Genomic DNA, 23,745 nt, shown 5'->3' on the forward strand with positions numbered 1-23,745 from the left:
GATTTCAGAATACATATTACAATCTTCGATGACTGTAGTTCCCACCAACGGCTTTCTGCTAGAATCCTCAGAAGAAAATACAAAAAAACGGGGTGCCAATCTACAGTGCAGTCTGTCACAGGCTGACCTTACTCATGGCTTCTGTACCTCAGGCTGAGAAGCAGCTGACTCTCACCTGTAGCAATTCTTTGGCTGATCCTCTTTTCTCTACATCCATCTCCAAACATCGGTTCAAGAAATCCCGGAATATTGGGGACAGTTTCTCAGGGTTCTGCAGCTCTGGTGTCCCGTTAGTTGCTATCAAATATAAAGCCTGTAAAATGAGGAATATTGTATAACCAAGCCAAATCTTTAAAAGATGACAAACTGACCTAGCGGCAACCCCTTAGTCTAGATGAGAAAAGGCTCTGCAGCCTTCTCCCTGATGAGATGAAAAACTGTAAAAATGCCACAATTCTAGGCAGTCGTGACCTATTGTTGCTAGTAGCAAAATACCAGTCAAAAAAAATCTTTCGGCAACAGACACTTACCTTGGCAAAGAAAATACCAGATTCTGACACAAGCAGCATTTTTCATAACCTAATGGATTCACTTTCCCTAAACTAGCACAGAAGACTGAGTTCAAAGTCCAGTGTTCTAGTTACAAGCAGGTACTCATCTTCTAAAAAGAAAAATTCAGGTTAGGGCTGACTGCAAATTTAAGACAGTTGTCTTCCTTTCAGAGGAATTTTCTTGCACTGCTGAAGCTTGTTGGTTTTTTGGTTTCGTTTTCTTTTTAATGTAGATACTGTTAATGAATAATTACTGAAAACGTTCATATGGTAAACACCCGCAAACAGTTCTAGCCGCATCTGGGCTTCTTACCCTCAGGGGGTTTTCGTTGAGGTATGGGGGTTCTCCTTCCACCATCTCAATAGCCATGATGCCCAGAGACCAGATATCCACTTTAGGGCCGTACGCTTTCCGTGTGACCACTTCAGGAGCCATCCAGTAAGGAGTTCCAACCATAGTGCTGCGCTTGCTCTGCTCTGGGGTGATCTGAGCACAGAAACCAAAGTCGGCTGTAGGATAACAGAATTTTTAAAAGTTAAATTGGTGCACCCCAAGTAAGTGGGCTTCCTAGAAGACTTCTCTATTACTACACATATATTTTACTCCTCCACTTGAAGGTCTTGCGGGGGTGTCTCCTTCCCCCCTCTACATTCGCCATACCACAAAATCCAACGTGCAAGATAGATACAAAACCTGAAGGTGTTTAAGCAGGGCAGACTTCTGTGGAATGGAGATAAGGCTTTTTGTCCTCTGGAAAAGCAACACAAGTATTACCCTGTAGAAGAATGGTATTTTGCCCAGTCTTCAAGATTCCTAGACTGGTAACAGCCAAAAAAACCCCAGTAATCAAGCAGAACACAGAAGGCAAGCGTTCTGTGCATGGCATGTTATACAGCCTCATCTAGAAAATATGAATCCACAAACCACAGCTTCTGCCCTGCTAAACAGATTTAATTTGTGCAGCTATTGAGTTCAACATTTCACAGCAATTTGGCCATCAAATACAGGTACTACAGCTGACAGAGACATGGAAACAAGGCTTCAGATAAGTGAAGTGCTACCCCACTCAGCAGAAGGAACCTGGACAAACAAACCTTTCCACAAGGTAACTACTGAGGAGAACAACCACACTCAAGAAAACGAGAAAAGTCACCTATTCCTATAGCCTTCAGGTGCAGCAGCAATGCATGTTCCATCATGTTACTTTATCCAGCTGCAGCACTCCCAACTTCCCAGGCATGTAAAGCATCAATAAGAACACAGTTAAGGCAGGAGACAGATTTTACCTTATCATTGACACTAAGTTTGAGAGAGAAAGAGAGAGAGAAAGAGAGAGAATTTAAAATTTCGAGTCAATTTTGAAAATGTTATGCCAGGCAGTGCTGACAAAAGAGCCACAGTCATGAAAGTGCTAAGTCATACCAAGAGGACAATTTAATAAAGAACTGGCCCCACCCCAATTGTCAAGATGCTGCCTTTAAAAAAAAAGGAAAAAACAAAGAAAAAAAAAATCAAACCTATAGCAACCACCGAGTTCCTCGCCAGCACTTCTTGGCCATTATCAAGGTGTCATACTCAACTGAAAGCACAGCTTATTTCAATGAACACACCAGAGAAGCAACAGTAGTGTATGTCTCCTGACCTGCCAACGAGGCCTTCAGCACCATGCCACCAGCAAGGACAGAAAAGACAGGCAAAATGTAGAACCCAGTTTCACCAACCAGTAGTGTGCGTAGGTACGTAGTGGTGACAGGCAGACTGGTATCTCTTACTTCACCTGTCACCAGTCTCCCAGAAGCCAGACTCCCCCAGAGAAGGGGAAGAGCTTGAAAAGAAGGTCCAACTTCTTCCATCCTCCTTCCTAAAAAACTGCTAGAAGCAGTAACAACAACACAGCCAAATACGGGCTCAACACTACAATACCTCCATTTTTACAGCTGACTCCTGTTTTCTCCTGTCTCTCCTTCCTCCCCATCTTCCCCCAATCTCCTGGGGCCAATGCTTCTTTACATAAGCTGCTAACCCTGTCCTTTCGCCACTCTGCTTTGACAGCTCTTACATTTCGGAGCCTTCTCCAGCTACTCTTCTCAGCCACATCCTCTACTGTAACCGTTCACTTATCTTCAGCCTCTAAATCCATGTAGTCTGTGCACAAACACATCACACCCTTAAAAAATAAAACCTCCTATGCAAGCAAGCGGTGCATCCACCAATGCCGGTAAGCAAATCAGGTTGCTTGCAATCTTTCCTTGCACTCCAGCTCATGACCAACATGAGACTGCAAACCATCTAGGTGAGGGATTATTGCAAGATACATTTTCATGACATTTCAAATTCCTACCCAAATGTAAAAACACCATCCCTTAACTCCTTGGTCACTTTGCACATTCCTACATACCAAGAAGTCAGATAATGCACCCCTCTCTCAACAGTTCTGACAGCTTCTTTATGTGGTTTCACGTTTTTTTTACTGCCACACGTTTACACACACCAGAAACCGATTTACCGTACACAAGTCCATGCATGCATAACAATTACCTGAAAAGCAAGTAGTTTCTTTTGTCATTTCATGATTACATTAATGAAAGTGTGTTACACTTTCAGTCCAAGAAAAGGAGACCCAGTACAGGCACAGCATAAGACTAGACTGCAATATAAATGGTTAATAATGTACAATTTTCTTGTTAGTGATCTTCTAATGACAAGGGCAAAACATTAAAAGCAAGTCATAACAAAATGAAGAGACCAACAAAGCAACTGCAGTTAGCTGCAACTTTTCTCTTGCAATCATTTGCATCTTTGCTTCACTGTATGGTGACAGTTACTTCATATTTATCAACGTATTCATGTGGCAATAGGTTTGCTTCAACATCCTTTCTAACACGTTCACAGCCTTAGTCTTAGGGCCCTCAGAATTTCAATACCTGCTACCTGCAAGTCATACATTTTATAACTCGGAATGAATTTTTATTACGCATATCCAATAAAAATTCACCTAAAATTCCACTGCCAACTGTCCTTCCACCGATTTACACTCTGCAAGTCAAAGTTTACTGGGAAAGTGAAAAGAGAACATTGAAACAATTGTCTAGTACTCACTTAGCTTAACTGATCCATCCATTCCTAACAGCACATTGTCACTCTTAATGTCTCTGTGGATGACCTGGTTGGCATGTAAGAACTCAAGCGCTTGCAAGCACTAGATGGGAGGGGGAAAAAAAAAAAAAAAATCAGCATATGGAAACAAAACTTGTGTATGTGGACACAAATTCAAAAGTAATGCTTACACCCTCAGCCAGTGCCAAGTGCAAAACCATAACAGCTATTATTTAAAATAACCAGTAGAGGAAGCTCTTGTGCTAAAAAAACCACTCTCCACATCTCATGAGGTCAAAAATCATTTAACCATGAAGCTTCTCTGCTATCTTAATAAACCCATAAATTAAACCTCTCATCACCCAGCCATCATCTATGAAACTCCTAAAAATCCCAGATGTTAATTCTGGTACATCCTACAAATTCTAGAGGAACCATAAGGGACTGAGTGACAGCTTTTTAGTCTGAAGTCTCACCAACAGAAATTGGTGAGACTTCATTCTTAACATGCATGCAACTTCTCCCACAGTGAAGGCTGTAAGACATCTTCATTATGAAAGTCACCAATACTGGTTTTGCAGTGTTTTTAGATTAAAACCTTTCACGCCAAGTTTCTGCCTAAAAACATAATGAAATTTATATTTGCTATTTGAGAATAAAAGGCAAACAACAATTCTAAGATTTTTCTCTTTTAGTATAGGCAGAACATTTACCGTTTGCAACCTGGCATGGATGTAAGGCTGAGAGAATTGGGGTTGTTCAGCCTGCAGAAGAGAAGGCTCCGGGGAGACCTTACTGCAGCCTGCCAGGACTTAAATGGGGGCTTATAAGAAAGATGGGGACAGACTTTTTAGCAGGGCCTGTAGTGATAGGACAAGGGGTAATGGTTTTAAACTAAAAAAGGGAAGATTTAGACTAGATGCAAGGCAGAAATTTTTCACAATGAGGGTGGTGAAACCCTGGCCCAGGTTGCCCAGAGAGGTGGTCGATGCCCCATCCCTGGAAACATCCCAGGTCGGGCTGGACGGGGCTCTGAGCGACCTGCTCTGGTTGGGGATGTCCCTGCTCACTGCAGGGGGTTGGACTAGATGGCCTGGAAAGGTCCCTTCCAACCCAAACTACTCTATGATTCTATGTAATCCCCAGTGAGTTTTTTCTGTCTTTCTTTCATTTGCTTTAGCAAAGTGGCACCGATTTGCAGAGTGAAGCATATCTAACATACTGAGCAGCAGAGTTTTGATGCAATACAATAGTTCAATTATTAGACGTTTTCCTCAGGAAAGTTAATTACTGTTACAGTAAATAGTTACTTTCGGTTCTCTGCTTCCAGCTCCAGTTTCTCAGGAAACTATTACCTGTCCGTACACGTTAACGTACAAGTGTGCTTTCATCCCCCCCCTTTGCATGAGTCATTGAAAGCAGATGTCATGTTGATGTAGTCAAATGGGGTTTTTAAAAGCCTAAGTTTCTCCTGCACAGCAGATAATACAATTACTTCTTCTGCTATAATAAACCATGCCTGAGCTGGATGCCAGCACTCTGACTCAGGGCAGGAAACACTGATAAATTGTGACATCAGCTATTTTTAACTCTTCCATTTGTAATCTTATTGCAATCTTAAAATTATTCCAATTACAATCTTCTGGAGAATTATTTTTCTGAGAAATCATAAAGAAAGAGTAACTGTCACAGAACTATTGATTTCACACACTATGAAAACTACTAAAATGAGAAAGGGATAGTCTGCATGAAGTTCATCTTCATTTTAGCACGTCTTAAAGTTTTCCTGTTTCTTCAGATCCACTTTCACATTCTAAGCAAACACAGCTCCCCTTCTTCCCTCCGGAAAACATTCCAAAGTTTTCAGGCTTTTTTAAAAATATGTTCGCATCTCTACTTTCTACATTACCTATATACACTCAGTTTTCTTTTTGGTGCCTTTGAATATTCTTCATTAGTCAAAGTTAAAAAAAAAACATTCTTTCCAGCTGCTAAACTTCTTCATTGCTCTTCCTTCAACTCCAGTCTGCATTGTTATCATCTTTCTGTTAACACTGTCACCAGGACTAGGTAACCCAGGTACCAAAAGCAAAATCTTTATTTGCTCCATCATCTAACATTCCCAAACACCCTGCTTAAAACTGCCATAGATCTTGTGTTACAACTTGCAAACCCCCGATTTTCTGAGTTAAACTCATTTTGTTATTTTCTGTAATTTTAATATTGATTTCTGCTCTAAGTATCATTCATTCTTCCATTAAGAATGGCTCCAACAGCAATTGTTGCAATTAGTCCTAACCTAGGTGCACTGTAAAACCTAGAGGAATAGAGTGTACCTTCATTCCTCTATCCATCACCATAATACCCACCTCTCTGCAAACAGCAGCAATCTGTGCTTCATCCATACATGTTTCAGTGACCACATCTGTTAGTGAGCCTCCAGCTAGATACTCCATCACCACAAACAATTCATCTCCTACGAGGTAACTACAAACAGAAAACGAAAAGTATGGCCGTTTGCCACCAAGAGATCAAGAACTTAAAAACGACTGATAAGAGCCGGTCAATTAAATGATTCATGAGCACTTCAATACAAACAGTAAAGAAAGTTAATCTCTGGAAGGTAGCCTGAAATGTAAGTGCTGACAATAAAAGCTACATGCTTCTTAGTACCTAGACAGACAGGATAACACCCTACGTATCTCATGCACAACACAAGCATTGCTCCAGCTGCGCTCTTGTCCACTACTGCTCCCCAACTACATGCAGCACTACATTCATGATGGAAGAAGGCTTCTTACTGAATCATCAAGACCGTTCCCTGTAACAGATGACTTTTTTTTTTTTTTTTTTAATGACAGTCTAAATACAGTCTCATTTACTTATAAGACCCTTAGGTACAGGCAGTCCGGGTCTGTGTAAGCATATCAAGTTAAAACCTCTTGAAACCCTTACAGATGCAGCCAGCTGTCTGCATTTACCTGTCCAGGAAGTTGACTATGTTGGGGTTCTTTAGCTCCTTCATTACCAAGATCTCATTAATAATCAGCTCCTTCTTGGGCTGTTTCTGCAGGTTTATCTGTTTAATAGCAACCTGAATAGGACAAAATAAAATAGCGATCATTCAAATCTGAGTATCAAAACCTTTCGGTCATTCTTAATACAGTGAAAAGTTAGAAGGAATTCTGTAACAGGACTCAGAGTTTAGCACAGCTTGCAGCTAGCAGGTTAGTTATTTATTAGCATACAACTTAAATGAATGTAACCTGATGAGCATACAACCTGCACCCATAGCCAACACCATCTTCTTGCAGCTGAAAAGATCCACAAACAATAACAAAGGCCAGAACATACAGCAAAGGAAACATTCAGGAGACAAAAAGATAATCACCCAGTTTCATATCAACAGGCCTAAAGCAGAAGAGAACCGTGTAGCATAGTTACATAGACAGATAGCATAAGCCTTCCAATGCAAGGCAAGTCAATTTGTTTTTCTGTATTCTGACCAAGTTACTCTTTGGGTATAAGGAATACTGGGAGGCAGAAGGAATTGCTCTCAAAGCAATTAAGCCAACGAACTATCCCAGAGAGAGAAGGGAAGTTAAAGACCTATCTCATCCAGGAAATAAGCTAACCGGGACATGTATTCCAGATTTTAAAATGGAGAGGAGTTGTTCCAGTTATGTTAGCTACAATACTTTGAGGAGGCAGTTCGGAGTTTTACAAGATAATCTCCTCATGAGTCCAAAACCAAACACAAGAACCAACAGAACCTTGCAAGACTGTTCATTATCATAGCCAAGGGCACTGAAAGAAGAGAGTTTGTGGCACAGAATCACAAAATAACTAAGATTGGAGAGGACCTCTGGAGGTCGTTCAGTCCAATCCCTTGCTCAAAGTACAGTCAACATGGAGCAGGTTGCTGATGGTCTTGTGCAAATGAGTTTTGAATGGAGATCTCAATGAGCAGATATCCCACCACCTCTCTGAGCTTGTGTCCCACGTTTTATCATCCTGACCCCGAGGGAAAAGTAGTCCTAACATCTAACCAGAATTTCCGTTATGGGAATTTTTGTCTCTTGCCCTGTCATAGAGTAGCTCTGAGGGGAACCTAGCTCTATATTCTCTACACCTTCCCATTAGGGAGTTGAAAACAGCAAAAACAATCCTCTCTTTACCTTCTCTTCTTACCGCTGAAGAGACCCAATTCCATCCTCAGACATTAAGCACTGAGGAAGCCAGAGTACTGCAACCATTTAATGCATGAAGGCTGCAAGCGACCAACTGTTAGCCCGCCTGCCTGACAAAACCTTAGACCTTAGCAGAGGTCTAAGAAAGGAAATGGGCAACAAAATTTACTCTGCAGTCAGTAAGAAGACATGAAGTAGTGCAATATGTAGAAAGCAAATTAAGAGACAACATATTGAGATGATTGAAAGGCTTGCATTTTATCAAGATGTGGTGCTCCGTTACAGTACTGGTAAATATGGTTCCTGTTGAAAGGGCAACTACTTATCAGTGACTTAAGGAATGGCTACTTGCAGACATTTAAAGGAAAATTAAGGAAGTCTGAATTTAAAGAGAAGCAAATAATTCTTAAAATTTTAGTCCTGGGAACCAGAGATGACCACTGGATGACAAGCATGCAGAGTATTGCTGATGTCATCAACTTCACCAGGTGGGTCTGGAGACACTAAGGAGTAGAAGCAAAGAGGGGGATGTGGAGAAGGCATTCTAACTACAACAAAGAATCATACGGGGCAAGCTGCTCCCATACAGATAGGCACATCCATCACCTCTATTGAGACGGGACTAGAGAACAAGTGTGCAAAGACTAAACAAAGTTTTATTTCTGAAAATGCAGGACACCATTGCCCACAATTTTTGAAGGATAAACTGTTTTCAAAACCCATTTCTGGAACACCTCACTCCCTCTGCTTTTCACTGGAAAGACAAAACTCTATTTTTAGCTTTGATCATCTGATTACTATGGAACAAGGCACACACTGTTACCAATGACTATGACAAACGTTCTTCTGAGAGGTGATAGCAGAGATGAGAGCCACAGAAAGAAATCTAGTCAAATCATTTCGGCCACCTACAGAAGAACATTCATACAGAAAAAGGATTTTCACTGCAATGAACACAGAAATCTTACCTCCTGCCCCGTTGCCACATCAATAGCTGTGAAAACTGTACCTGAAGCCCTGTGAAGAAAAAGAAAAATGTTACAGCCAGTGGCATCTCTCTGTGTAACAAACATAGACAAGAACAGACAAATCACAAACACAACATTGTCAGCTTTCGACGTTGCAAGAGCTGTATCAAAAAGGCAGCTATTAAAATTAAGTGGTGTCATAGAAATGCCAGTCAGCTCGCACAAAACAAGCTAATGACAAATAGGCTCTGACACCAGCTCTTCAGGACGTCTAACTCCCAGAACTTGTGCTGCTCCCTGTAGATAAGCTGGGCAGCCCTTTCTGCAGCAGGTATTACTTTTCATTTCCCCCAGGGGAAGTCTGCCCACAAACACACACAGACCTATTTGGAAAGTATACAGGAAGAGTCAGGCACATATACAATCAAAGCTGGGAAAGCTAGAACTTGTATATACTTTTTTCTCAGAAGGATTCAGAGGGCCATTAGAAGAATAACTTAGTCAAGGCAGTGTCGTTAGCTTAGCATACAGAAAGCTGCCTGATGTGCTCTCATGCTGGTCATCAGTCATATTACAAAATGGATGAACACATCTTACCGGGAGAGGAGAGGACTAGATACACATACAGAGAAGTTACAGAGCTCTGATTTTGCATTACAAGACAATTCAAAATTTCCACCATTGTGTAAAGCCTTCACCATCTGTTTCTCACTGCTTAATACATTTCTGCCTGCTTCTGTAAGCAGTGGGGCTACATGATAGTATCAGACAGAGAACAGTACACTGCTTTTAACACTGGCTCGCTGGGAATAAAAGTTGGGGTGAACACTTACCCCTGCCCGATTTTTTCATATCTGGTGTATTTTTTCTTGGGATCTCCTATGCTCACAATAGTGCCTAAAAAAAAAAAAAAAGGCCAAACAGTCAATCCCACTGTCTCGCTTTAGTAAGGCTGGCCTGGCCAAGATACCTACAGAAGTCAGACAGCTCAAGTAGTAAAGACTGATGCATGAACAGCCAAAGCTTCCTGACTCAGTTCCAGTCACAAACAGCCCAAGCTCAGGCAATCATTATGCTAGGTTATACTCTTAAGGAGACAGATCTTGCTATTTCCCCTAGTATCTCAATTTAATGACAGTCTTCTGTGTAGCAAAACCCAATATGAGGTTATGACAAATCCATCAGCTTAGCCTAGTCCAGAAACTACTCAGTTCTCTACTTAAGCACAGGAACATTAATATGGTGAAAGGTTATCTTCAAGATAGTTACAGAACAGGCAACAGCAGAAACTATTTTGTGTTATTATGGTTGTATTACACACGCAAATCACGTTATCACAACTGAACTTGAATAAAAAAAAAAACTGTTACAGATTTTTTTTTTTTTACCCGATAAGGCTCTGAAGCATATAAATCAGCAAAACTTCTGAATGCAGCGCTCTCAGCTACTGTCTGACACAAAACCAATCAAGCACAGTATTCAAACAACCCTTACACAAAAATAAGGATGAGGGTAAAAACTTAATATTCCTTCCCTAGTCCTAAATCTTTTGTTTATCTAAAATAAAAAACACCTACGTAGTTTTTCCATGATCTCTTCATCCGACATTTTGGTCTTCTTTTTCTGCTTATCACCCGATTTCGTTGCACTGTCAACAGAAGTGTCACTGGCTGGTGCAGGGATGGGGTCAATTACAGACCGTGTATAAATCTGTTAAGAGAGACCATTCACCTGAGCATTTTCTTTGCAATCGTTGACCTTCAGTTGAAAACAACTACAGTTCTTCAAAGACCCCTAAGCACCATTTTACATAACAGGTCGGAGGCAGATATTAGACCTGAGAAACATTAAAGTGCAGTAAGTCAAGATGCTGGCAACCTTACTGACCACTGAAAGACAGACCCAGGCACCTCCTGAACAGAGTGGATGCCAGGAGATCAACTCTAACTTCCACAAACAGACGTTTTGTGGGTTTTCTACCTGCTTATTCTTTATAACTCATGCTAGTTCAGAGAACAGAAAGCACTATGTAATAGCAAGATCAACTACTATTAAGATCTAAAGGAAAAAGATTCACGCTTTGCCATGAAAAGACACGAGACTCTCAGAAATTTCCCAGTTTAGGGGATTTTCCTGGAGCTTTATTTAATTTCCTCCCAAGCCATTCACAAACATACGCAGCTACTCTAGAAATATCAAACTGTAGACCTGTCACATTTTGTATGCCTACATACCCAGAATGGGCAATTATAAAGCAGTATCACTTGACAAATAAACACAATTCACGTTTGCACTCCTGAAGCAAGAGTAAGTGGACAACAGAGCGTCAAAATGTACACCTACCACGGTCAAAAGAGTGAGCTGGAGTAAGCGGGATCCCTGGGACATTATTAACAAGGTAGTGTAGCTGTCCTGAACTACACAAAATTTAACAAACAACTTCCGAAGCATTTAACTTTTTGTGTAATGCTAAATCTTAAATTTGAATTGTTGTGGGTTTAGGTAGTATATTAGGTAGTATATTTAGGTAGTTTAGGTAGTATATGGGTGAGGCTATCACACTGCAATCAAATAAGATAAAGAAAATCAATACTCTACACTTGTACCATTGTACTGTGTAAAGTTACAGAAACCAGCTGCAGTTTTTTTAGGACTAAAAAGGCTCCTCCTCGCACGTTGGGCTGAAGGATAAGGTTGAAGGATAAACATAACTGGATACCTTCAACACAAGCCAACAAACAAGTAAGCATTAATTTCAGGATTTCCGATCCAACTGATATCCAGAAATTAGGCATTTTCTTAGCAAACTCCAATAAAAACCAGAACTTTTCCCTAAAAACTTACAACAGCTCATTTCACAAATACAACACTTTGCTAGAAAACAGCAGGGGGAAAAGATCTGCAATACTGAGCAATGCAGGTCTGCACTGTAAATTTTACAGCTGCTCACCGATTTTGTGTGATCTGGCCGTGGAGCAATAACAGGAGGAGGAGCTTCTTCATCATCCTCATCATCATCTGCCACAGCTGTTGATGGTTCTGAACCTTTGGCATTGGTCTACATTTTTACCAAATTTAAAAAAAAAATGAAACAAAATTGTCTCCCCCACAGCATTAAAGACTTGCTTGCCTTCCCCCCCTCCCTCCATGAAGATAAAAGAATTCTTACTGATGTCAAAAGGATAGGTTGAGTTGTTTAAGTGCCTTTTACATTTTATTACAAGACTCAAATACTATTGCTCTAGTGAACTATGCTCTGTTGAGCCCTCAATTTATGTCTTTATTCCACAAAAGATTCTCATTTTGTTTTACACTGCAAGATTCAGTATAAAACAAACACAGAAGACCTGAACTTGTGTGCGCCTAAGAATATAAAAAGAATAGTAAACACACTCACCGTTGGCGTTCCTGAAGGGAAACCATCTTTTTCTAAATAGGACAAATAGCAGAATACATAAAATCATCAGAAAAATAACAAAAAGCGAACTTTACAGACTAAAGAACACACACTGCTTTGGAGGTTTTTGTCATCGCTCAGAATAAAAAATTTGTGCAAATTTTCTATCTCACAAATGAGAGAAACCAGTATTGCACTGTAAGACCGTGCAGAAAGAAGCTGTACGTTTCTAAAATCCTCCGAGTGTAGGCAAACCCACTCATTTCCCAGCTTGCTCTTCACCTCACTCGAGTACCCACACACAGCTTTCCAAATTGAGCACTGCTCATCACCACACACGTGTTTTGTTTTACTGATATGTGAAATCAGGATCAAATGGATATTTCAGTTCCCTTAGCGGTATCTTGAATCAAGGATGAGAATATTACAAAGCCTTATTTACTAAGCTATTTTCAGAAATAAGTTGGAAGAAAGCTAGGTAAAACTGCATCTGTTTGTAAGACAGTCATTCTCTCAGACCCCACCCACAGCTCCCAATCAAGGAGCCACAACTTATTTTGCATCTTTGATGTCACCACACAGTGACATCAAGTTCACAGACAGCTCTTTTGGCCATAGACAGGAGGAGCAAGGTCTCCAGCACAGTCTCAGGGCCTCAGCTTCAAAAACACAGCCCGTTAAAGTTAATTTTGGCTGCTATCTTGAATTATCCAGTTCCATCTTCCCCTCTCCACTTAAAACAGGAAATTAACTGGACAACGCCAGTTGCCAGTAAGTTTTAAATCCATCTTCAAATATTTGTTCCTCATTGAAAAGTAGCTTGCTCTTTCAGCATTTAAATCTGACTCATTACTCTGAAAGAGAGGAAGACTGTGTTCCAAGTACCCAACTCCTCTTCGATACATCTTGCAGACACTCAGATCTCACCTGGAGCAGAAAAACTCAGATACTTCTGTTTTGCTGTGTCTTTAGAGTCATAGAATTTCAGCACATCTAGTACCGCCTGGGGGTTTTTCTTCTGTTCTAGCTTCGTGATATTTGAGGTCTGAAGCAACCGAGCCCATTGCTCTGGCATTCCCTGAAAAAAATAGGCTATTTTAAGCATCCTTCTAGTATTGTAAAGATTTTTAAAAAGCAGAACAAATTTCTTTCCTCTATAAAAAGCATAACAGATACAGCCTTAAACACATGAATAAGTAGGATGGGGTTTTAATGGGGAGCCTTATGTCCATCGGTGACACAACACAAATCACTGTGCCAACATGACACCACCTCTTTCAGGTGCATTAAGCCAGATGTGAGGACTGGGAATACAAAAGCATTCAGCAGAACCCGTGTTACCCACTAATGAAAGTAAACTGAAGAGGGTTTCTCAGGGAAGGCTCTCCCAGGTGACACAAAGCATCAGACCTGACATTTACACTGCAGAAGCACTAACAGGTCACAGTCTCATTACTCTGCATGCTGTACAAAATACACAGTAAAATCATTTATTTGATAAAAACAGACTAACTTGCACTTTATTCTAAAACATTGCAATGGCTTCACTACAGCACTAACCCACGGCTGTTTTCTGAGCAACTGCAAAGCAGGTACACTTACAGTGAACTCTCCAGTAACAGCATCAAAGCCAACATGGATGGTATGCTCAAAATCTGACGGTGGGGAAATTTCTGGCCTTTCCTTTTCCTTCTTCTTGCTTCCTGAAAAAGATATTCAAAGATCTACTGAGCAAAGATTTGAAGTCCTATTGTCTCCGTTTAAGGTAACCACTCCGAATATTACAACAGTTAAGACGAATGTAACCATTATTCTCTTTACTGGATGGAGTTGTTTGTATATGCAGCACAGTGATTTGATATTTTCAAGTTGGTATAGACTTCACGTAAGAATCAACAACTCGTTCCATTCAAATCACTCATACTATGGTAGCAACCAAATAAGAGATTAAGAGCACTAGACTGCAAGGAGCTCTGCTGAGCATATGAAATCTAAGCATTTGAAATGTTTACAATGCAAAAAAGGACATTTTAATATGGATTAAGAACAATCCCGAAGACAACTTCAGTTCAACCTCAAGTTCACCCTAAGGACAGTTAAAACTTAGTTGCCTCACTGCTCCAATTCAAGGTAATTAATGCAAAATAGGACTTCCTGTGATGAAGATAAGAGTTTATAGCCTCAGAGCAATTACCTAATTTAAATTAAAAGGGGGGGGGCGGGAAAAAGCAAGCATAATAAGTACCAGAAGGAGGAACAGATAATGGGAAGGACTATGTGCACAATCCAACCTAGACTCAATTAAATTTGTAAGATGTTTTATAATGCCTGGGGATTGGGTTTTTGGTTTTTTATTTTTTCTGACAAAGAGAAAATAAAAAAAAGCAGACAACAACTTGTCGTTAACTCTCAATATAAAATACACCATTCTGTTCCCTTCACTCAGAAAATGTTGGGAGTTAAGTTGGAAGGTTTCAGGAACCCATTTTCTTGTTCTTGCCAAAAAGCCCGAGCCCTGCTTGCTTTCCCTGGCAGAGCAGAGGAGTGTACTTGCTGTTTGCTCTCCAGGTAGAAAGACGATGCTCACGGCCTCATCTCGGAGCGCTCAGCTGGAAGGCAGAGGCCTGGCAGTGAGCTGTAGAGCGCGTCTGACCCGATACCAAGAAAACTGCGTGTGTAATCCTGGGAACGCCTGTGGGCTCGCAGAGCGTAGAGCTGAATCAGCTGCATTTATTACAGCGTGCATGAAGCCAGCAAGAATACCATAGTGCTCGTAACCACAAAGGAAAGCAGCGCACCATTTTGCAGCCTAACTTGATTACCATTTTATGCCAATTAAAAAAAAAAAAAGTTTTTTTTGCTTTGTTTTTAAATTCACCTTAAAAGTCATGCAGTTTCAGAATGGAGACAGAGCCGCTAAACCAGCACCCTCTTCGTTACTACGTGGTAAAAAGTTACTGAACATGAGGCAAGCATAGATCACGCTGCTCAGAGCCAGAGGATCCGTCTGAAATCCCCTCACGCTGGCGGGAGAGGAAGGACGGGGAGCCGAGGACAATACTGACGAGCGAAAAGCCATGTGGGCTGCCTCCAGCTGAACAATGCAGTGGAAAGACACGGCTGTTATAAACAGGATATCTTTAATATGGCTGCACAGGTCAGAGCCAAAATGCAAACGGACTGTCAAATGTTCTCATTAACATCGTTCAGTCACAGGACAGGAGAAACTTGCTCATGTGAAAACCTTTAAGGAAAGTACTGTTTCTTCCCAATCTCTTGCAGTTGTTTATGTGAAAGCAAAGGTGGGGGTGAAAAAAAAAAAAAGTTATATTCCTCAGGAAGGTTCCTGCTCGGGAGCACTTGACATCTAGGGAACAGGAGTTGGTGTTCAAACCCTCCAGCTTTCCAAAAATACACAGATCTTCTTAGCAGGCTAGGCAAGGAGACTGAAAAGCACCCCTCTGCCCACAGGAGCAGCAGATGAGGGCAGCACTTCAAACGAACGCAAGCAGCCAGCTTCAGTCAAGAGGCAAGTCCCGTGAGTCATGGGTTGGCAGGATGTACTCAAGCCTCTGCGAACAAGGCCACTGTGAGGCCAGGCTGCTTTTCAACCTCTGCTTGCTGTATTTAACTGGGAATCCCTTTATTAAAGGGCAACGCTTGTTTCAAACCATGAGTGAATCGAAGATGCGGTCCCTTGGCCGTGCAGAGACAGCAGCATGCAGCTCCCGTGCTCTCGGGAGGGGGAAGACACGGGTCCTTCAGAAGGATTCAGAGAATTGCTTTGTCTGATTAAGAAAGTGCCTCAAATAGTTGGGCTCTTCCCCAAACGAAGCCGCAGGAACTCAGCAAGGCGTCACCCGCGGTACTTCACACACCCTCCTGCATCGCACACCCAGCCTCGAGCATCCCTCGCTCCCCAGCAGCGTGCCAGCCTGCGGCGTGCTCCGGCCAAACTCCACACACAAAGCAAGAAACACAGATGTTTCTCAGCAGCCTGGCTGTAGTAGGTAGACGACTCCAGATGGTACGTTCTGAGTTACTGAACCGCAGCTGAAACCACACTGAAATCTGCCCTGAGCCAGCGGTCTTGAGCCCATCTCATGCATGACGCTGGGACCTGGGCGATGCCCCGCAGCACCTCCTTTAATAAGTTCTGCTTGAAGAAAAACATTTCTAGGTTTAGGGGACTATTTTAAAGCTTTCCAAAAACACACACAGGTTCATTTGACTTCAGAACTCTAGCCAAGGAAATTCACGGCAATTAAGTACTCTAGTAAAAAGATTACTATCACTTCATTTATCCTAAACAATGGAACTAGGGAGGAAAAAAAAAAACCCTCTGTGACTAGGTCATTAACTCATCCCTTCAAACTCTTATGATTATTTCAGCGCAGAACTAGCTCAGACTTGGGGCAGAAACTCCGCATTTGCTAATTCTCACCGTCTGCAGTGAGTCCCCCAAAGCACACCACCTCCCCAGCACCATCTCTGAAGCTACAGAAACCTCCCAGGAGAGGACCCGCGGAGGGGCAGAGAGAAACGATGAAGCTGGCCAGGAGGGACCTTGCAAAAATCATAGAGAGATCTGCAGAACAAAACCGAACAACGTTATCCAGGAACAAGTCTACTTGCAGCAGCCTTGTACATCTCCTGGTAAGGCATCCCTTTATTTCCTGAGAAAGGAAAATTTACCATTTTTGTAGTAATTTGTAAACTTTTGTACTGGATGGAGAATTTTTCAGATGAAATCATTTCTACCCCAGGTTGGCAGATTATTTTACATATAGTCCCAATATATTTTTAAAATCCAAGCAGGAAGTTAACATTTCTGTAAAACTTCCCAGCAGCAGACTTTAAAAAAAAAAGTATTTAAATGGGCATTTCTTGGGGGGGGGGGGGTGCACCTCAGCCTTGCTAGTGAACAAATCAACTAACATCTGACTATTGCTTTAGTGCCAGAAAGTCACTGTGTCCATTTATATTGTGCTTACACTTGACAGCCAGTTTTCCAGTCTTGAGGGCCAAAAACATTTCTTTGGATGTTTACATCATCCTTGTTGCGGGTCATCCAAGCGACAGGTTTTCTCCAAATTAAAAAAGGGACAACTTTCAGGTAGTTTCTTTAAGCTAGATAATTCAATTACCATTTTTCCTAACCACATTATCTTGCCATGCAGTAAAATCTTCTGCTTTTTTTCAGAAGGACATTACTTTAAATGCTTTTAAACATCTAGAAAAGATAAACTGACACCATTTTCTCTAAAAGGTACTCTTCTCAGGAAAGATTATTTCTTCCATTTTTAGTTCACATCACTAAATATCCGTAGGTACACAGACAGATGCTAAACAAAATTTCCATAAATTTGGTACACGTCAGTATTTATAGAGTGGTCTGAATAAGCTTAAGTAATGCGACTCCAAAGCAATTTCAGATGAGCCAATACAACTTTGGGCAAGTCTTCAACCACCTCCCCAGCCATTTCAGCAACGAACAAATCCACCGTCAAGATGGAAAGAGGAAACGTCCAAGGAGAAGTAAAGACACTATAAAATGTCACAAAGCTCTCCAGCTGCGCTGCACCCACGTGCATTCATAATTCGTTTCACACCGAAAGCAAGTCTTAGTGAGTATTACTAATTCAGAGCAAGGAAAACCTTCCTTCACGTGGGGTTTACGTTCTACTTCATTATATCCCTGCCTGGAAAAAAGGGCTACAAACGCTCTGATGAACAATCAATGGAACAGCATAATGATAAGGGTCATCCCAGCTCCTAAACAGTTCCCCTGGTCTGAAAATGGACAGATTTGATCCTTCCATAAGATTTTCTTGCAGCACTCTCCATGACAATTTCTGGGCATTTCCTCCCGTGACCAATGATATAATGGTAAACCACCAGTTTGTGCAGTATTGAAGGGCTAAGCTAGAACCTGCTCCAGCCACGTGGCACTACGCCTAGCAGACAGCACCCAGGTTCACCACCTTCACCAACCTCAGAGGCCTGGAGTCTCTTGCTTGGGGTGCTGCCACCAATCTGTAGTAGCTTCTCAAAGTCCTTCTTACCTCTTTAAGGCTCTTACCCATGCCAGAAAAAAAAAAAAAAACGACCACCACCGCTATTGCTGTAATCCAGCCACGGACAGTTATTTCACAAGAAGTGACCTTGTGAAATAAGTATTCTGCTTCCAAAAGCTACACTGGCCAAATCTTTCCGTCCTTCAAAAAGGAAAACACGCCCACCATTCAGAGCAGAAACTCTGCCAGGCTGTGGAAAGCCACATGTTCTACATGCAGGGAAGCCTGCCTCTAGCGTTTGTCTCCAGGGTGAGGCATGGCTGCAGAGGGACTGCTCACACAGCTGAGCAAGAGTAAAAACCAGCCCTGGGGAAAATACTTAGCCGAGTGAATAAATAACCGGAGGAGCAAAGTCTCTTGAAGCAGTCAAACCTGTGTCAGCATGACTGAACCAGTCCTGCCCAGCAATGAGGCGCGGGAAGCCAAGAGCAGGACTAGAAGACATTAAGAGCAGCAGGGTCTTCACCTTGTGCATCTTGATACTAATCACAAAAATGCTAACTGGTAGAGATTCATAAAATGCATAGCAGTTCCTGGGTCAGGCTTGTAAGTTCCTGCGCAGTTGTACTGTACCAGACATTGGAAGATATTTCTATCTATGCACTGTTTTCTTGTACATGGATAGAGACATTCTGGAGAATGGGGATCAGGGCTCCAGTGCTGTATGTATATTCATCATAAAGAAAAGAGGACAGCAACAAAGCACAAATACAGTCTAGTTTCATTACAGCAAATTTTTTTCTCAGAAATAACCCTTGTTTATAGCAATCCAGATTTTTCCCCCCACTAGTAATTAATCCTAGCAGTGCAGTTACACATACAGAAGGATTTAATCTTTCTCAATTCTCCTTCATGCACACTGCACCCTCCCCACTATTTCTTTACTACCTTTTTTTCTCCTCAAGGTAGCACATAAATGGTCATCAACATGAAGTACCTTCCAAAACAGCTAGATGCTCAGTTTAAACTAGAAATCCGCATTTAGCATAGCAAAATGGTAAGTGACATGATACCCAGGAATCACAAACACTAATAGGGTTGTTTGGAAATCCATTACTTTAAACTGGGCAGCAAACTTGAGACGCAACAGGAGGTGGTTTTCCTCAGTGAGCTGTTTCATTTTTCTTACTTCGCATTTCATCTTCAAACATCCCAGTAAAAACAGAAAGAACATCTCAGCTCATTGAATGCACATATCCAATTTTCAACACTTCCTCCAACCCCCTACACTTGCACAGGCTGGACTCAAATGCCTAAAGCGCTACCAAAACTTAGAAGAGTAGTAAAGGAATAAAAGTAGTAACCTTGGAAAATAGAGGCATCTTACCTTTTTCCGTGCTAGAGAAAATGGAGATGATTTTATTCCTAGGTTTTCTCTCTTCTGGTACAGAGGGCAGGGGTTTCAAGCTGTGGTTGGCAGACAACTGGTCTTTGCCCCCTAAACTGAAGATAGCACTGCTCATCCGGACGGGAGGAGCTGGTGGCTTGTCTTCCGGTTCTCCATTGTCAGACATGGTTCTCAATAGCTAGTGAAAGCACTGAAATGGAAATACATGTTTTAACATATAGGAAAAGAACATAGAATACATAAATGTAGCATTTCTTCTGTTGGCCAACAGGGAAAGGAACTCGGCAAGCACTGAACTGGCAGACACTGATGTCTCTGCCAGAGGAAGCGGATCCCTTCCTCTCTCCCGCTTCTGGGTCACCCATTCATTTGTGCCAGCAGCAGCATTCGTGGGATGGAGTGACAAAGTTTTGCAGTAATAAAACTAACCCAGTCAAAAAGAACAGTCAGTTATAATGGGGACCAATTCCCAGATCTGGTTCACTGTCTGTTCACACAAAGGTTGCATATGTGAAAAGGACAGTACACGTAAGGCCGTAAGTGCAACTTCTTTTAGGTGTAGCTCTAACCCAAAGAGCTTCATGCTCGAGAGTCAAACACCTTCAAAAGCCTTAGATGCTTTCCTCCTTGTCATTTATCAGACAAGACCTTGGGGAGAAAATATCTTATGTCATAATTCAGCACACTGTCCAGATTAAGTCGTATGAAGAATATCTCTACGCAAATTATGCAGCCTATATTATAGAGCATGGGACTAAGATCCACTGCCTGCATTCCACTTCTGAATGAAGATTTGCATTGCTTCACCACTTTGTGCTACACTTTCACCATTCGTGAAAAGAATATATACTATCACCACATCCCTTTTTGAGTCCTTAACAAAAACATGAGCGAGATCACGAACAAATAGGTGGTAATGCTGAAAACACAGCACAATAAAGCATCTACATGACACATTCCACATTCAAGAAAATCTGCACTAGCCTTTCCTGCTTTGCTATAATATCCTGGAGATTTTTCTTTGATCACCAAGAAACAGGCAGCCTCTCTGCTACAGAGTAAATAGCACAAAGAAAGATTTACAGAAATTACCTCTCTGTGACAGCTGAGTAACAAATATGCCCCTCATTCTTCCATACACTGAAATGATGAGCTACCTCTTTGGAACAGGAGCCAACACATCTCTGTGTTGACCTCCTCCTCCTCTCACGAAAGTTTGAGAAACTAATGGCCTACTGGTATCTACCAGCAGCCCATCATAGTCCCAAAGCATGACTCTGTTCCAGCCACACCACTGGAGCAATCATTATCAGCGTCATTCCAAAAAGTCAGGATAAGACAACACAGTCCCCTCTCAATTATCATACCTTATTGCCAGAGTGTAAATGTTGTGCTATGCGACATCTCGGCACAACACATGCATCTTGCACAACATGGTCTTAGCAGAGAAACTGAAAACAGAGGGGCTGCCGTTCGCTGTCGTTGCACTGGATGCACTGCCAGATCCCAATGAAGAAAAGCAAAGTAGGCTATCAGCCTGAACCCACGCAGCACAAGAGCGTACTATTTTGTCGTGAAGCTCAGGAGAGGTTAAAATGAATTCCCACCATAAATGCTTATGAAAGCAAGTAATTTCAGTATGAATACTTTCAGAGGCACAAGCAGCACAAAGCAAGGTTCTGGCAGTGCAAGTAGAAACTGGACATGTGCTGGTTACGCCATCTCCTTAGAGACTGATGGGGCACAGCGGTCAAAGCTGTGCAACACCCACCTAAACAAACTTGCCTTCGAGCCCTTTGCCTGGTGATGGAGCAATAAATAGACCCGCAACGCTTGAATGTGTCTGCAGGGAGGCAGTTGTGAACTCCAACAGCCTTCCAAATTCGCTTACTGATTGCTCTTTCAGATGTTGCAAGTTATCTGCAGGATCTTCTGTATTTTCCAGTACCTACACTGCAATATGGGGAAAAAATTAAGAACCCTGCAATTTAACAGCAGGTCTCAGCAGCCTACCCACAGGGATTTTAATTCCAATTGCTTCCCTAACAATACATATTGTTTGCACAAAGTGCGTGCCACCCATTTGAGATCTACAAATTTCTGGCCTGAATCACCAAATCAGATCTATGGTATTCAAGAGTCCTACTGAAGTTGGACTTGGAGTATTAGCAGCCTATAATGCATTTCCCTTATGTTAATGAAATCTCAGAAAAGAATAGGATATAGGGTCCTTAGCTATCCAAATGGGAATCGACATTTAAAAGAAAGCACTCCTCCCTTTGAGCAAGGAAATCCAATCAGATGGCTAAGTAAATCATAGCAGATAAAGAAGCATATCACACAACTTTAACACCAAAATTATACACTATGTGAAGAAAGCAACATCCCGACCAGCCTTTTGTATTTTTCTAAAGTAAACCCTATTATTTCCTCCGTGTGTGCAGTTATTTGAGCTGCTTCACATTAGCAAGAGCAGGATGTAAGGACAAACAAATAACCTGCATCCTTCAGATGGACAAGAACAGACTTGGCCCTCCAAGCCCATACTAATTCCCCACACGCTCCCTTGGAGAGCTCAGTCACTGAGCTAACAAAGCCGTAACATGGTATTCAGGTTGCAAAGTTTAAAAACTGCATTTTTGTTCACATATTTTTAAATAAAAATTCCTCAACTATAGTAAAAATTCTCAATTTTCAGTGACACAAGCAGCACAAGTCGGCTGATCACATACTCAGTATTACAGCTTCTTGATCTGAAACAAATTATTCCTTAGTGCCTTGCGTGCTCCGGAGAAGAAAATGTTAAGCACAAGTTGGAAGCAAAAGTATATGGAAATCCAAAACTCATCTCCTCCACAAGAAAATAAGGTGCTTCAAGAAACTGGCGTAACAGCATCTGTGCAGAACCCTCAGAGCTGCAGTTCTGCTGAGTGTTTCATGTTCAAAGTGTTCAGAAACATCCTTGACCTTGCTCGAAGTAGAGCCCAGGAGCTCTACAGGAGAAGACAAGCTGCAGGGCTGGCAAAGCAGACCAGAGGGGCAGAAAGAGCCCGGGCATTGGCTTCCCCCCTGAGGGACTGGCTCTGTCATTTGATGTTAAAAAAAATCCTTCAAGCTCATTAAATCTGTGGTTTAGTAAAGCCTCAGCTTTTAGGAAAAACTTAAGAGATGTGATTTATTTAATAAGATAAAGTAGTATAATTTCTGGCTGGCTGTTTCAAAGACTGTTGTTAAAATAAACTGCTAGATCCAAAAGTATTTTGCACAAAGGACCATTTCAACGCACAGCAGCTTTGAATTTATAGTTTAAAGAAATTACAACAGCTCCACTCACAGCAGATGGCTTCAGGAAGCGGAAGTCTGACCCTTCAGTCATCATCGGAAGTTAAAAATCAATCATTTTGTCCAGGTTCAAATCCAAACAGCTGGTCTCTTTCTGACAGCCAAGTAGAGAAGAAAAGAGCAGTTCCCCTCTCCTTTTTCCTTATCCTGCCTTCATTATGCAGGGAAAGTTTCCACAGCGTCAGGAAGTACTTTTGAAATTGCTGCGACGGTTTGGCATTATGGGCAATGACTGGAGGAGGGATTTAGAGAAAAAAAAAAAAAAGAAGAAAAAAAAATAGGAGTGCAAATCCACCCTGAAGCTTCTTTTCTGCTCTCTCACTCCTCTGAAGGGGGAAAGGAGGCTGTTGATTTCACAGCAGCTAGGCATAATCACTCTTGCACCATCACCCACGTGGCTGCCTTGCTGAATCATGGCTTGCACGGGGAATTGCAAGGACCAGGGGAATTTTAATTTTTTCCGGTGCTTGCGAGGAGTCTGTATGCTGGCAAAGGGGACATCAGGTTCATATTTCTGACAGAATCAGACAATGCAATTAATGGTGGGATTTTTTTTTAGCCTGGTTGAAAGACATTTACTAAAATTATTAATAGTATTTTTTCTATTTTTTATAGATACAATAGTTCAAGTCATTGAGTCAAAACAAACTTATCACAAATGCATAGAAAATACTCTCTGAGTGTCAAAACGGTGGATGCTGTTGGCAAACTGACCTAGGAGGTACAGCTGAGCCAGGCAGCAAGTGGTGGGCAAGATGTGCATCACCCACCTCAG

At 41.7% G+C, this 23,745-nt stretch overlaps 1 protein-coding gene across 2 annotated transcripts in view; it reads right to left on the reverse strand.

Annotated features, from left to right (window-relative positions):
• The window catches only part of PAK2 (p21 protein (Cdc42/Rac)-activated kinase 2), a 20,261-nt gene extending 467 nt beyond the window's left edge, over positions 1-19,794 (reverse strand). The window contains exons 1-13 of one of the 2 annotated variants that reach the window (XM_010282343.1): positions 19,608-19,794; positions 13,806-13,906; positions 13,131-13,281; positions 12,204-12,235; positions 11,757-11,864; positions 10,384-10,516; positions 9,640-9,703; positions 8,807-8,855; positions 6,630-6,742; positions 6,018-6,135; positions 3,652-3,751; positions 865-1,061; positions 176-313 (exon numbers count right to left, since the gene is read on the reverse strand). In XM_010282343.1, the coding sequence (XP_010280645.1) occupies positions 176-313; positions 865-1,061; positions 3,652-3,751; positions 6,018-6,135; positions 6,630-6,742; positions 8,807-8,855; positions 9,640-9,703; positions 10,384-10,516; positions 11,757-11,864; positions 12,204-12,235; positions 13,131-13,281; positions 13,806-13,906; positions 19,608-19,794 (1,491 nt within the window). Of the gene's footprint in view, positions 1-175; positions 314-864; positions 1,062-3,651; positions 3,752-6,017; positions 6,136-6,629; positions 6,743-8,806; positions 8,856-9,639; positions 9,704-10,383; positions 10,517-11,756; positions 11,865-12,197; positions 12,236-13,130; positions 13,282-13,805; positions 13,907-19,607 lie in introns of both variants that reach the window. The other variant, XM_010282342.1, reaches the window with a different exon arrangement.
• Between the last annotated feature and the right edge of the window lie 3,951 nt (positions 19,795-23,745).

The sequence above is a fragment of the Phaethon lepturus genome, unplaced genomic scaffold (assembly GCF_000687285.1).
Source record: "Phaethon lepturus isolate BGI_N335 unplaced genomic scaffold, ASM68728v1 scaffold13142, whole genome shotgun sequence".
NCBI classification, from domain to species: Eukaryota; Metazoa; Chordata; class Aves; order Phaethontiformes; family Phaethontidae; genus Phaethon; species Phaethon lepturus.